Source organism: Tachyglossus aculeatus, chromosome 3, assembly GCF_015852505.1.
Source record: "Tachyglossus aculeatus isolate mTacAcu1 chromosome 3, mTacAcu1.pri, whole genome shotgun sequence".
NCBI lineage: Eukaryota > Metazoa > Chordata > Mammalia > Monotremata > Tachyglossidae > Tachyglossus > Tachyglossus aculeatus.
Genome location: NC_052068.1, coordinates 9,982,435 through 9,997,223, shown reverse-complemented (window position 1 = coordinate 9,997,223; position 14,789 = coordinate 9,982,435). Strand labels below are relative to the sequence as shown.

General features: G+C 43.3%; 1 protein-coding gene across 1 annotated transcript in view; it reads right to left on the bottom strand.

Annotated features, from left to right (window-relative positions):
- The window catches only part of ADGRA1 (adhesion G protein-coupled receptor A1), a 732,027-nt gene that overhangs the window by 340,618 nt on the left and 376,620 nt on the right, over positions 1-14,789 (bottom strand). The window contains exon 12 of the mRNA XM_038744384.1: positions 7,180-7,395. Within this exon, the coding sequence (XP_038600312.1) occupies positions 7,180-7,395 (216 nt within the window). The remainder of the gene's footprint in view (positions 1-7,179; positions 7,396-14,789) is intronic.

The following is a 14,789-nucleotide window of genomic DNA, read 5'->3' as shown; positions in this document are numbered from 1 at the left end:
TGTAGCATTTGTTAAGACCTTACTATGTGCCAGGCACTGTACTAAGCACTGGGGTGGATTCAAGCAAATTGGGGTGGACACAGTCCCTGTCCCACATGGGGCTCACAGTCTCTATCCCCATTTTACAGATGAGGTAACTGAAGCACTGTAAAGTGAAGTTACTTGCCAAGGTCACGCAGCAGACAAGTGGAGGAGCCGGGATTACACTGCCAGGTTTGTGTTCTGTCCACTACACTATGCTTCTGTGGCTCTTATATGAGCTTCATTTATTATCCTTAAGATTCCTGGTTTCTGCTAGGAGAGCAGGCTGGGAAGAGAGTTGTGGAAAGGAAAAGTGCAAGGCTCAAATTCCAAACTCACATTAGTGCTGGAGGAGGACACCTCCAATAACATTAATAATAATGGTATTTGTTAAGCACTTAAAAGCACTTACAAGCAACAAGCAACAGTCAAGCACTGCTCTAAGCACTGAGGTAAATATAAGACAATCAGGTTGGACACAGTCCCGGTCCCGGGTGGGGCTCACAGTCTTCATCCCCATTTTACAGATTAGGAAACTGAAGCAGAGAAGTGAAGTGACTTGCCCAAGTTCACATAGCACAGCCACCCCACTGTCAAAGCCTTACTAAGGGCACATCTCCTCCAAGAGGCTTTCCCTGATTAAGCCCCCTTTCCTCTTCTCCCACTCCCTTCTGCGTCATCCTGTCTTGCTGCCTTTGTTCGGCCCCCTCTCCCAGCCCCACAGCACTTATGTCCAGATCTGACACTTATTTATTTCTATTAATGTCTGTCTTTCCCACTCTAGACTGTGAGCTCGTTGTGGGCATGGACTGTGTCCGTTTACTGTTGCATTGCACTCTCCCAAGCACTTAGTACAGTGCTCTGCATGCAGTAAGCGCTCAATAAATACAATTGAATGATTGAGCAAATAAACAAAGTAGCAGAGCTGGGATTAAAACCCAGGTTTTTCTAACTCCCTGGCCCGTGCTCTATCCAGTAGGCCATACTACTTCCCCAGTGTGACCAGGAGCCCTTTGTTGTCTGTGTCCCCATTCTAGATTGTGAGCCTGTTGTTGGGTAGGGACTGTCTCTATCTGTTGCCGAATTGTACTGTCCAAGCACTTAGTACAGTGCTCTGAACATAGTAAGTGCTCAATAAATAGCATTGAATGAATGAATGAATAAACAAATCCCTTTCCCCCGGCTTTGGGAACAGGACGGGTGGGGATAATAGAGAGAGGGCATATAATAAAAATAATAATGATAATTATGGTATTTCTTAAGCACTTACTACATGCCAAGCACTATTCTAAGCACCGGGGTAGATACAAAGTAATCAGGATGTCCCACGTGGGGCTCACAATCTTAATCCCATTTTACAGATGAGGAAATTGAGGCACAGGTAAGTTATGCGGCTTGCCCAAGGTCACACAGCAGACAAGTGGCAGAGCCGGGATTAGAACCCATGTTCTCTGACTCCCAAGTTCATACCCTTGCCAATAGGCCTACCAGCGCTAGAATCCATTTCTCCGCGCTAGTCCTTCATCGCACTCTTCACTACAGCAGGTGCTGGAAGAAAGATTTAGTCAAAGAGCTTTTACAACTTCACCTCTTCTTTTTATCATGGCACTGGTTAAGACCTTTGTGTCAAGCACTGTTCTAAGGGCTGGGGTTTATATAAATTAATCTGGTCAGAGACAGTCACTGACCCAGATGGGGCTTACCTTCTGAGAGGGAAGAAAAACAGGTTTTGAATCCCCATTTTACAGTGGAGGCCCAGAGAACTTAAGTCCCACAAGAAGCAGCATGGCCTCATGGATAGAGTGAGGGCCTGGGAGTCAGAAGGTCATGGATTCAAATTATTTCTTTATTTATATTATTCATTTCTGTTTCTTTATTTCTATTTATTGTGATGACTTGACACCTGTCCACATGTTTTGTTTTATTGTCTGTCTCCCCATTATAGACTGTGAGCCCGTTGTTGGGTAGGGACTGTCTCTATACGTTGCCAACTTGTACTTCCCAAGTGCTTAATACAGTGCTCTGCACACAGTAAGAACTCAATAAATACGATTGAATGAATGAATGAATGAATAATTAGGCTTTGTCACTTGTCTGTTGTGTGACCCTGGGCAAGTCACTTCACTTCTCTGTGCCTCGGTTCCCTCATCTGTAAAATGGGGATTGAGACTGTGAGCCCTATGTGGGACAGGGACTGTGTTCAACTCAATCACCTTGTCTCTACCCCAGTGCAAGAACAGTGCCCAGCTGATAGTAAGTGCTTAACAAATGCCATCATCATTATTATTAACTGGCAGAGCAGGAATTAGAACCCAGGTCCTCTGACTCCCAGGCTTGGGCTCCTTCCACTAGGCCGCTACCCTGCTCCTTCCACTACCCTGCTGGTTCAAGCTCTCATCCTATCCGGTCAGGACTACTGCATCAGCCTTCTCTCTGATCTCCCATCCTCCTGTCTCTCCCCACTTCAATCCATACTTCATGCTGCTGCCCGGATTGTCTTTGTCCAGAAACGCTCTGGGCATGTTACTCCCCTCCTCAAAAATCTCCAGTGGCTACCAATCAATCTGCGCAGAAACTCCTCACCCTGGGCTTCAAGGCTCCCCATCACCTTGCCCCCTCCTACCTCACCTCCCTTCTCTCCTTCTACAGCCCAGCCCGCACCCTCCCCTCCTCTGCCGCTAATCTCCTCACTGTGCCACATTCTCGCCTGTCCCGCCGTCGACCCCCGGCCCACATCATCCCCCTGGCCTGGAATGCCCTCCCTCCCCACATCCGCCAAGCTAGATCTCTTCCTCCCTTCAAAGCCCTACTGAGAGCTCACCTCTTCCAGGAGGCCTTCCCAGACTGAGCTCCCTCCTTCCTCTCCCCTTCGTCCCCCTCTCCATCCCCCCCGTCCTACCTCCTTCCCTTCCCCACAGCACCTGTATATATGTATATATGTTTGTACATATTTATTACTCTATTTATTTATTTATTTATTTATTTTACTTGTACATATCTATTCTATTTATTTTATTTTGTTAATATGTTTGGTTTTGTTCTCTGTCTCCCCCTTCTAGACTGTGAGCCCATTGTTGGGTAGGGACTGTCTCTATATGTTGCCAACTTGTACTTCCCAAACGCTTAGTACAGTGCTCTGCACATAGTAAGCGCTGAATAAATACGATTGATTGATTGATAGGCCACACAGCTTCCCATTTATCGCTTTAGCGTAGGGGACTGCTCTCCTGTTGTTGACAATAACTGTGTTTACTGGGCATTTCATGTTTCCCCGTTAACAAAGTTACCTTCATTCAATCCCATATTGATTGAGTGCTTTCTGTGTGCAGAGCATGTACTAAGTGCTTGGAAACTACAATTCAGCAATAGAGAGACAATTCATGCCCACAGTGGGCTTACAGTCTAGTAGTGGGGGAGAAAGACATCAAAACAAGTAAACAGACAGCAATAGCATCAATATAAATAAGCAGAATTATATACATATGTACACACACACACACACACACACACACACATATATACACACACATATACACAAACACAAATCAAAACAAGTAAACCTGCTAACATGTTGGGGTAGTTCCTAAATCCAAGAGCCCTGCAAACAGCTATTGAATCAGCCTCTGATTGCAATGTCACTGTGAGCTTGATTCCAAGAAAAAGATAAATTAAGACTCACTTTCTTTTTAGCATTCTGATACTGATGAAATAGGCATTTAGGTGAGCTTTATGTTTTACTACTGACAACCACTAATTTTCTATCCATGTTATCGGATATGATTCAATTTAAATGCAATGCTGGTCATTTAATGAAGCTGTACTTTACAATTCACAATAGTTATCCTAGTGAAAAATGAATACATCTGGTGCTCTTCATAATAATAATAATAATAATTATGGTATTTTTGAAGTGCTTAACTATGTGTCAGGCACTGTACTAAATGCTGGGTGGATACAAGCAAATTGGGATGGGCAGTCTTTGTCCCACGTGGGGCTCAATCTCAATCCCCATTTTCTAGATGAGTGAACTGAGACCCAGAGAAATGAAGTGAGTTGCCCAAGGTCACAAAGCAGACAAGTGGGAGAGTAAGGATTAGAACCCAGTTCCTTCTGACTCCCAGGCCCATGGTCTATTCACTACACCATGCTGCTTCTCTTACAATATGATGGGGTGGGGGGAGGGATGGTATTCTCATAAACCTCATATTCTTCTAGACTGTGAGCCTGTCGTTGGGTAGGGACTATCTCTATATGTTGCCAACTTGTACTTCCCAAGTGCTTAGTATAGTGCTCTGCACACAGTAAGTGCTCAATAAATACGATTGAATGAATGAATATTAAGTAGTAATTGATCAATCACTCAATTATGGTATTTACCAAGTGCTCACTGTGGGCAGAATCCTATGTTGTGAGCTCCCTCCAGACGGTGAGCTCGGGTGGGCAGCTATGTGTCAGTTTGTTGTGATATCGTAAAACAGATAAATAAATAATGGCATTTATTAAGCGCTTATTCATTCAATCGTATTTATTGAGCGCTTACTGTGTGCAGAGCACTGTACTAAGCACTGGGGAGGTTACATGGTGATCAGGTTGTCCCATGGGAGGCTCACAGTCTTAATCCCCATTTTACAGATGAGGTAACTGAGGCACAGAGAAGTTAAGTGACTTGCCCAAAGTCACACAGCTGACAATTGGCAGAGACGGAATTTGAACCCATGACCTCTGACTCCAAAGCCCATGCTCCTTCCACTGAGCCACGCTGCTTCTCTACCAAGTGCTTAGTACAGTGTTTTGCACACACAGTAAGTGCTCAATAAATACTACTGAATGAATTAATGATATGCACCTAGGTGTTGTGGACCTGGGGTGAGAATTAAATGGGGATTCAGTACATGTTCTCTTTCCTAGTTGGACTTTCCCACACAGGGCTCACCATCAAAGCAGGAGAGAGCATGGATACCATGACTGATCTCATGATCTCATACCTACCCAGAGCTTAATACAGCGCTCAGCACCTAGCAAGTGCTTAACAAATACTGCAATTATTATTATTTTACTTGTACATATTTACTATTCTATTTTGTTAATGATGTGCATTTAGCTTTAATTCTATTTGTTCTGACGTCTTGACACCTGTCCACTTGTTTTGTTTTGTTGCATGTCTTCCCCCTTCTAGACTGGGTGCCCATCGTTGGGTAGGGACCATCTCTATATGTTGCCATCTTGTACTTCCCAAGTACTTAGTACAGTGCTCTGCACACAGTAAGCGCTCAATAAATACAATTGAATGAATGAATGAGTGAATGAACGAATCACCATTTAGACTCCTTAGCCAGATAGCCTAGAGCTTCCCGCCTTCAGTGGGGATCTGGAGACAGTTCCTTCAGAGGTCTGGTGATAGTTTGAGAGTCATTAGGGTCATTAGTACTTTCTCCAGTTCACAAAGGCCCCATTTTTCATCAGAGGCTAGCAAGTGCTGGCTCCCAACTTGTATACTGGCCTAGCCCCAGGCTTCGCCTCCAAATTTTGCCTACGTTTGGGGGTCGGGGGTTATCCCTCAATAAAGCAAGGAAACCCACAGAAGCAATTACATGGACCAAAGCCACGGGGGGATTTTTCATTCAGAGACATGAAAAACAGCAGAGGAATATTACCTATGATTCCACACATCTGAGGTTTCAAGAAGCCTGAAGTTTTACCTAGAAAACTGTACTTTGAAAACAGAGTGCATCAAAGCAAGAGTCGATTAAATAAGAGCTTCTTCAAGGATCATCAAGCTTCACCCCAGAACCCTTAAATTTAATGACATACTCAGTGGAACATAAAATTATATTTCCAGTTACATTTCCACTAGATTTTCAGCCTTTCTCTTTGATCCAAGAAAAGATAGATTATGAAGCGTTCTCCCATGAGTCTTGCTTATTATTACTTTTATCAGGTTACTCAAAATGGATTCCAAATAATATTCCCCTCTCTCTATCTGGATTTAGGGGGAAGAGAATGAACTATATTAAAGGTAAGGGAGTTTCCCTGAAAATATGACCTGCATTAAATCATATTTCAGGTTTCTTAAGCATCCGGGTGAACTAACGTAAATTCCCAGTTGAAAAAAATGAGACTGTTTCCAAGAACTCTCCCTTATGAGCTGCTTCTAGTGCAATAAAGAAACTTAGTGGAACTAGACAAACTACGTAGGAAATGTGTCTGTTATATCATTATAATTATTATGGTCTTTATTAGTGCTTACTATGTTCCAGGCACTGTACTAAGCGCTGGGGTGGACACAGTCCCTGTCCCACGTGGGACTCCCAGTCTCAACCCCCATTTTACAGATAACTGGGGCCCAGTGAAGTGACTTCACACAAGGTCACACAGCAAAACAGGTGGCAGAGACGACATTAGAACCCTTGACCTTCTGATTCCCAGGCCCGGGCTCTATCAGCTACACCATACTGCTTCTCATATTGTTATACTGTAGTCTCCCAAGCCCTTAGTACAGTGCTCGGCATACAGTTAGCACTCAATAACTACAATTGATTGACTAACTAATGAACAGAGCATAGGTCTGGAAGTAAGAAGGACCTGGGTTCTAATCTCATCTCTGTCACCTGTCTGCTGTGCGCCCTTGGGCAAGTCACTTTTCTATATGTTGCCAACTTGTACTTCCCAAGCGCTTAGTACAGTGCTCTGCACACAGTAAGCGCTCAATAAATACTATTGAATGAATGAATGAATGAATAATCTTATTACTCTATTTATTTATTTTACTTGTACCTATTTATTCTATTTATTTTATTTTGTTTAATATGTTTTGTTTTGTTGTCTGTCTCCCCCTTCTAGACTGTGAGCCCGCTGTTGGGTAGAAACCATCTCTATATGTTGCCAACTTGTACTTCCCAAGTGCTTAGTACAGTGCTCTGCACACAGTAAGTGCTCAATAAATACGACTGAATGAATGAATGAATTTTCTGGGCCTCAGTCATGTCATCTGTAAAATGGGGATTAAGACTGCAGGACAGCAATTAACTTGCATCTAACCCGGCGCTTGGTAAAGTGCCTGGACCACAGTAGCACTGAACGAAGACCATTAAAAAAAATCCACACATAAAAAGTAAGATAATAAAGCAGGCCACCGCATGCATGGCTTGCATCTCTTACCTTGGCAGAGAAACTGTCTCCGGGAGCGCTGGGATCCCCCGGGTGGCATTTCCAACTCAAGCGTTGGTCTGGGTGGAAGTCTTGGTTTCGGTGCCTCCCACGGCTAAGCCTTGCCCAGTCCATGGAAGCGGGCCGTTTCTGGTAAGCTGTGCAGGTCACCCCTGGGAAGCTGGACGGTTTGATCCAAAAGGCCTCCAGAGCAATGTTCAGCGAAACCTGTTGACAGAAAAGTGAAAAGCCAGCACTGCCTGAGCGTCCTCTTAAAGGGCTGGATATTCACACCTGCTTTGCAAGCTAACTTTACATGACCTGGATTTGTGACTTGGAAATCGGGATTTGGGACCTACTTTAATAATGATCATAATAATAATAATAATAAGTATAGTACTTGTGAAGTGCTTGCTATGTGCCAAGCACTGTCCTAAATGCTGGGGTAGATGCAAGTTAATCAGGTTGGACACAGTCCCTGTCCCACATGGAGTATTCACTCAATCCCCACTTTACAGATGAGATAACCAAGGCCCAGAGAAGTGAAATGATTTGCCCTCGGTCACACAGGAGACATGTGGCCGAGTCAGGATTAGAACCCAGATCCTTCTGACTCCCAGGCCCGTGCTCTATCCACTATTCTATTTATTTTGTTAATGATGTGCATATAGCTATAATTCTATTTATTCTAACGGTTTTGACACCTGTCTACATGTTTTGTTTTGTTGTTTTTCTCCCCCTTCTAGACTGTGAGCCCGTTGGGACTGTCTCTATATGTTGCCGACTTGCACTTCCCAATACGACTGAATGAATGAATGAATAAGGCATGTTGTCTCTCAGGCCACAAGCTCCTTGTGGGCAGGGAACGTATCTATCAACTCTGCTATATTGCACCCTCCCAAGCTTTTAGTATCCATCAATCAGTCAGTTGTATTTATTGAGCACTTACTGTGTGCACAGCACAATACTAAGTATTTTGAAGAGTACAATATTACAGAGTTGGTAGACGTGTTCTCTGCCCACAAGTTCATAGTCTAGTAGAGTACAGTGCTCTACACAAAAGAAGCACTTGATAAATACCAGTCATCTGTTGATTGGTTTAGGGGCAGAGAAAAATGATCCGGGGAAACCAATCAAAGGTAAATGAATAGTAAAACATACCTGCAAACTGGTTTCTCAATAATAATTACGATAATGCTAATAATATTGATGATAGTTCTTAAATTCTGACTATGAGTCAAATACTGGGTTGGGCACTGGGGTAGACACGATCTAATCAGATTGGATACGGTCTCTGTCCCACAAAGAGCTCAAAGTCTAAGAGGGAGGGTGAACATATCTTATCCCCATTTAATCATAATGGTGTTTGTTACGCACTTCTATGGGCCAAACGCTGAACTAATCCATGGGGTGGGTATAACGTAATCAGATTGGACACAGTCCCTATCTCACAAGGGGCTCACCATGTAAGTGGGAGAAGGAACAGCTACTGAATCCCCATTTTACAGCTGTAGAAATAGAGGCCAATAGAAAATTTCATGACTATCCTAAAGTCACTCAGTGGTGCAGCAGAATTAGAACCCAGGACTCCTGACTCCCACACTTGTGGTCTATCCACTAGCACCTCCCCCAACCGCCCACTGCCTCTTCCCAACATGTGTTTGTTATTTTATTAGAGAGAGAAAAAATGAAGTTTAATTGTGGATGATAAATGAGACGAGATTTATGGTAACGTCTTTTCTTTTTACAGAGCGAGCCTGTTTCCTACTGTATAATTCTTCTTCTCCTTCCTAGCCCCAGGATTGATTTTGGAAAATTACCTCTTCTAATGCACTAAATCAGCCATGAAAGTAAGCATTGCCTTAAATGTCTCGAGCCCATTTGAAGTTAGGCAAGTGAGCTTAAATGAAATGCGATCCGCTTTGCCTCTCCCTTCTGATCTCTTTTCATTTGGTTTCCCTGAGTCTCTCTGCTGTGGGGGGAAATCTGAGAAAAATGTGAAGTAGGAAGAGCGTTGAGGTTTCCCAGCCTGGTGTGCTGAAGAGAATGGGGAAGAGGAGTGGATGGTTGGGAGGCATGTGTAGGAATTCTTATTCTTCTTAATAACAATAATGACGCTACTAATAAATACGGTATCATTAAGCACTTCCCATGGGCCAAACCCTTTGTTAGCTCATTGTAGGCAGGGGATGTGTCTCTTCATTGTTATATTGTACTCTCCCAAGTGCTTAGTACAGTGCCTAGCATACAGTTAGCACTCAATAAATAATAATAATAATAATAATGATGGCATCTGTTAAGTACTTACTATGTGCAAAGCACTGTTCTAAGAGCTGGGGGGGATACAAGGTGAACAGGTTGTCCCATGTGGGGCTCACAGTCTTAATCCCCATTTTACAGATGAGGTAACTGAGGTCCAGAGAAGTTAAGTGACTTGCCCAAAGTCACACGGCTGACAAGTGGTGGAGCCGGGATTAGAACCCATGACCTCTGGCTCCCAAGCCCGTGCTCTTTCCACTGAGCCACAATGCTTGAATGAATGTATGAATGAACTTTGTAAGACCTGGGAGAGATCCAAGCTCATTAGATGGTACACCGTCCCACCTAGAGATCACAATCTAATAGGGAAGGAGAGCAGTTATTTTATCCCCATTTTTAAAATGAAAACAGAGGCACAGGGCAGTCCAGTGACTTGCCCAAGGTCAGACACAATGGGCTAATGGCAGAACTGGGATTGCCACTAGATCTCCTGCTTCCCAGATTCAGACTCTCCCCCCAGGCCACACACCGCTTCCCTACCTGCCTTAGAAATGCTATTTTTGACTTTCTCTGCTCAACAATAATAATAGTAATAATAATTGTGGTATTTGTTAAGCACTTACTGTATTAAGTGCTGGGGGGAGTACAAGCAAATCGGGTTGGAAACAGTCCCTGTCCCAAATGGGGCTCGCAGTCTTCATCGCCATTTTACCAATGAAGTAACTGAGGCATAGAGAAGCGAGGTGACTTTCCCAAGGTCACACCGCGGGCAAGTGGCGGAGCCGTTTCTCCACTGTTCTCTTAGGTACATTAGTGCAGTGCTCTGCACAAAGTTGGTGCTCAATTTATATTTGTGATTGATTGAAGAGATGGAAAGCTCCCAGAGGGCAGAAATCACATCTATTTACACTACTGTTCTCATAGCGCAGTGCTCTGCATGTAGTAGTTGTTCAATTAATAATCCTGATTGATTGAAGGGATTGTAAACTCCAAGAGGGCAGGGATCATGTCTCTTCAATGATCTTAGTGCAGTGCTTTGCACACAGCAGGTGCTCCATTAATCATAATAATAATAGCTATTATTTCTATTGCAGGTTTCTGCACAAGGGAAGGACTTGATAAAAACCGTTGATTGAAAACCTTCTGATTCCATGCAGTGCTGTGTGCTGGACAAGCTTCTGGTTTACCAGAAAATCCTTACCATTGGCTTTAAATCAATCACTTTGCCCCCTCCTACCTCACCTCGCTGCTCTCCTACTCCAACCCAGCCCTCACACATAGCTCCTCGAATGCCAACCTTCTCACAGTACCTTGATCTCGTCAATCTCGTTGCTGACCCCTTGCCCACGTCTTGCCTCTGTCCTGAAACTTCCTCCCTCTTCATATCCAAAAGACAATGACTCTGTTCACCTCCAAAACCTTACTGAGGGCACATCTTCTTCAAGAGGACTTTCCTAAGCCCTCATCTCCTCTTTTCCCACTCCCTTCTGCGATGCCCTGATTTCCTCCCTTTATTCACCTCCTCCCTTATCTCCTCAGCATTTATGTACACAAGTGAAATTTATCTACATATATTTATGTCTGTCTCCCCCACTGGATTTTGAACTCATTAAGTATTTGTTAAGCAATCACTAGGTTCCAGGCACTGTTTTAAGTGCTGGGGTAAATACAAGCTAATTGTGTTGGACAGAGTCCCTGTCCCACATAAGAATAATTACAATATTTGTTAAGTGCTTACTATGTGCCAGGCACTGTTGTACATACTGGGATAGATACAAGATAATCAGGTTGGACACAGTCCCTGTCCCACAGAGGGCATACAATCTTCATCCCCATTTTATGGAACTGAGGCACAGAGAAGTGAAGTGACTTGCCCAAGGTCACTTGAGCAGACGAGTGACAGAGCTGGGATTAGAACCCTTGTCCTTCTGATTCCCAGGACTGTGTTCTATCCATTAGGAATATATCTACCAACTCCTTTGCATTGTACTCTCCCAAGTGTATAGTAGAGTGTTCTACACACAGTAAGTGCTCAGTAAATAGGATTGACTGATTGATTGATTACTAGCCCACGAGGTGGAGATTTGGGATTGCGTTAAACCCCTGGATTGAGGGATCTAGTGGCAGGTCAGAGGGGTTTTCTCTCCCCAGTGAATCTCTGCAAACTTGCACAAATGTCACCTTACTCCATGGGTAAATGTCCAATTGTATATACCACATTTAGAAGCAGCATGGCTTAGTAGGAAGAGCATGGACCTGGGAATCAGAAGAGCTGAGTTCTAATCCTTGGGCAAATCACTTCACCTTTCTGTGCCACAGGTTCCTCATCTGTAAAACAGGGATTCCATCCCTGTTCTCCTTCCCCCTTACACTATGAGCCCCATATAGGATAGGGTCTGTGTCCAACCTGATTATCTTGTCTCTATCCCAGTGCTTAGTACAGTGCTGGGCACATTTGGTCAATTAGTGAATACGTGCTTAACAAATACCACAATTACTACTACTCTTATGACTCTTAAGCTCCTCGAAGGCAGGTAAGGAGCCTTTGACTTCTACTGTACTCTCTCAGTGCCATTCAGTACAGCACCCAGAACACAGTAGATGCTCCAATAGACAAAGATGTGTGGAGGCCCAAGTATGCCAGGCCAATGCTTAGACTTCTGTCCTCCTCCAAGAAGCCTTCCCTGATTAAGCCCTTTTTTCCCAGACTCCCTCTCTCTTCTGTGTCAACTATGCACTTGGATCCTTACCCTTTAAGCATTTGATATGCACCCCACTCTCAGCTCCACATCACTTAAGTATATTTCTGTAAATTATTCATTTATACCATCTGTCTCCCCCTCTAGATTGTAAGCTCCTTATGGGCAGGGAATGAGTCTACCAACTCTACTGGATTATAAGCTCCCAAACACTTAGTACACTGCTCTGCACCCAGAAAGCACTCAATAAATACCACTGATTGATTCATTCATTAAAGGTTAATTCTCACCAGCTCTACGGCAAACACCCAAACACAGCTGTTCTATTTCCCGAGATTTTATCTCAAGGACCAGTTGATCCTTTGATTATTTATCTCACAGTCAACTCCTCTTTAGGATCAAACATGATCCATCTGTTACCAAAAATCACATCTGAAGAGATTTAGCTCTTGGACATTTAAAAACAAAAAGATTACGTAATAGTTCGACAGTTTATCAAGAAAATTTCCAGGAATTGCTGTGAGACTTGGAGATGTGAGTCCATGGCAAGACCTGGGAATTCTTTCTCTTTAAAGAAAATAATGTGTTTTCAATGAGGCAATTTAGGACGGCTAATTGCTGGCTGGCTTTTATCCAGGAAGAAGAGAAGTTGCTTAGGTCCGTGAGAGACAACAGAAGAAAGTCCACTGCTTTGTTTATTTATGAGCCGCACTTGACCTTACCCTAACTTCTCCTCGTGGTAACTGCACACAGAAACTTGATAAAACCCAAATACAGGAGAGCTAGATGGATTTCCAACCCACATAAACAAAGAGGAATTCTCTGAAAAGGAATGTCAACATAATCCTTAAGCGGTAACAAGAAAAATGACCTTAGGTGCTTGACATTTGAAATAAATCACCATCTCATACAAAAACACCCTCTACTTTTTCTGTTGCCTGAGAGGAGCAGTCTTCCATTTAAGGGCTTGGTTTTACAAACTCCTTGAATGAAGAGCCTTCAATTTTTAGATACATGTTCAGTTTCTTCCTGAGGTTCAAGTGAAAAGAAGAAATTGTGGAAGATGAAACATAGCCCAGCCTACTCATTCATTCAGTCGTATTTATGGAGGGCTTACTGTGTGTAAAGCACTGTACTAAGTGCTTGCGAGAGTACAATATAAAAATAAACAGACATGCTCCCTGCCCACAACAAGATTACACTCTAGCGGCCTAGTGGAAAGAGCATGGGCCTAGGAGTTAGAGGACCTGAGGTTTAATCCTGGTTCTGCCACCTGTTTGCTGTGTGACTTTGGACAGTTAATTACTTCTCTGGGCTTCAGTAACCTCACCTGTAAAATGGGGATTAAGACTGTGAGTCCCACATGAGTCCTGAGATAGGGACTGTGAACAACTTGATTAGCTTGTACCTACCCCAGTGGTCAGTACAGTGCCTGACACATAGAGACCTTGGGCAAATACTTAATTTCTCTGTGCCTCATTTTTCTCTTCTGCCTTTCTCCCTCCTATTTAGGCTGTGATTCCCTGTGGAACCTGCTTATCTTCTATCCTTGTGCTTAGTGCAGTGCTTGGCACATGGTAAGCGCTTAACAAAGATCACAGTTATTATTAGCATCATTATTATTATATTTATCATTATTAGTACATAGCGCTTAAAAATACCAGTTAAAAAAAGAAAAAGAGTTGTGTCTTTCCATCATTTATTATTGTCCTCCAGTTGAGTTGAATGGAAAAGCAAGCCCACTAGGTTTAACGAAGCACTGGTGGCTAATTAAGTGTGCTGTATTCCTATATCTACCTTGAGGCTCACTGCTAGAGAACATGGAGAGTGAAAGAGTATTAATACCAAGGTAAGTTTTTAGCTTTTAACTCCAAAGAAGATTTTTTCCCTTTAATGATATTTGTTAAGCACTTACTACGTGGCAGGCACTGTACTAAGCATTGCGATAATAATAATAATAATAATAATAATAATTGTGGTATTTGTTAAGCACTTACTATGTGCCAGGCACTGTCCACTGGGGTGGACACAAGTAAGTCGGATTGGACACAGTCCCTGTCTCACATGGAGTTCACAGTCTCAATTCCCATTTTACAGATGAGGTAACTGAGGCCCAGAGACATGAAGTGACTTGCTCAGAGTCACATAGCAGACAAGTGGCAGGTCCAGGATTCGAACCCGTGATCTTCTGACTCCCAGGCCTGGGCTCTGTCCACTAGGATGGGCTCCTCCTCTAATTGCAAGGTTGAACACTGTCCCACATGGGGCTCACAGTTTTAACCCCCATTTTAAAGGTGAGGTAACTGAGGCACAGGGAAGTTTAGTGACTCGCCTAAGGTCACACAGCAGATAATTGGCCGAACTGGGATTAGAACCCAGGTCCTCTGGCTCCCAGCCCTGTGCTTTTTCCACTAGGCCATGCTGCTTCTCCTAATTCAGATAAGATCAAATAACTGCCATAATTGTTAATCAAAATATGCAAATACCTGATTTCAAAAATCATACTTGAGATGCTTGGTTCATTATATGTGAATATATAATAATTAATGAGGGGCTAAGTCAGACTTAAGAAACCTAGTTTGTATGCAAGAAGACATTCCAACCATTACAGCAGAGGTAACCTCTAACCTCATTTTGTGGCCTGACACATTTTGAAAAGAACTT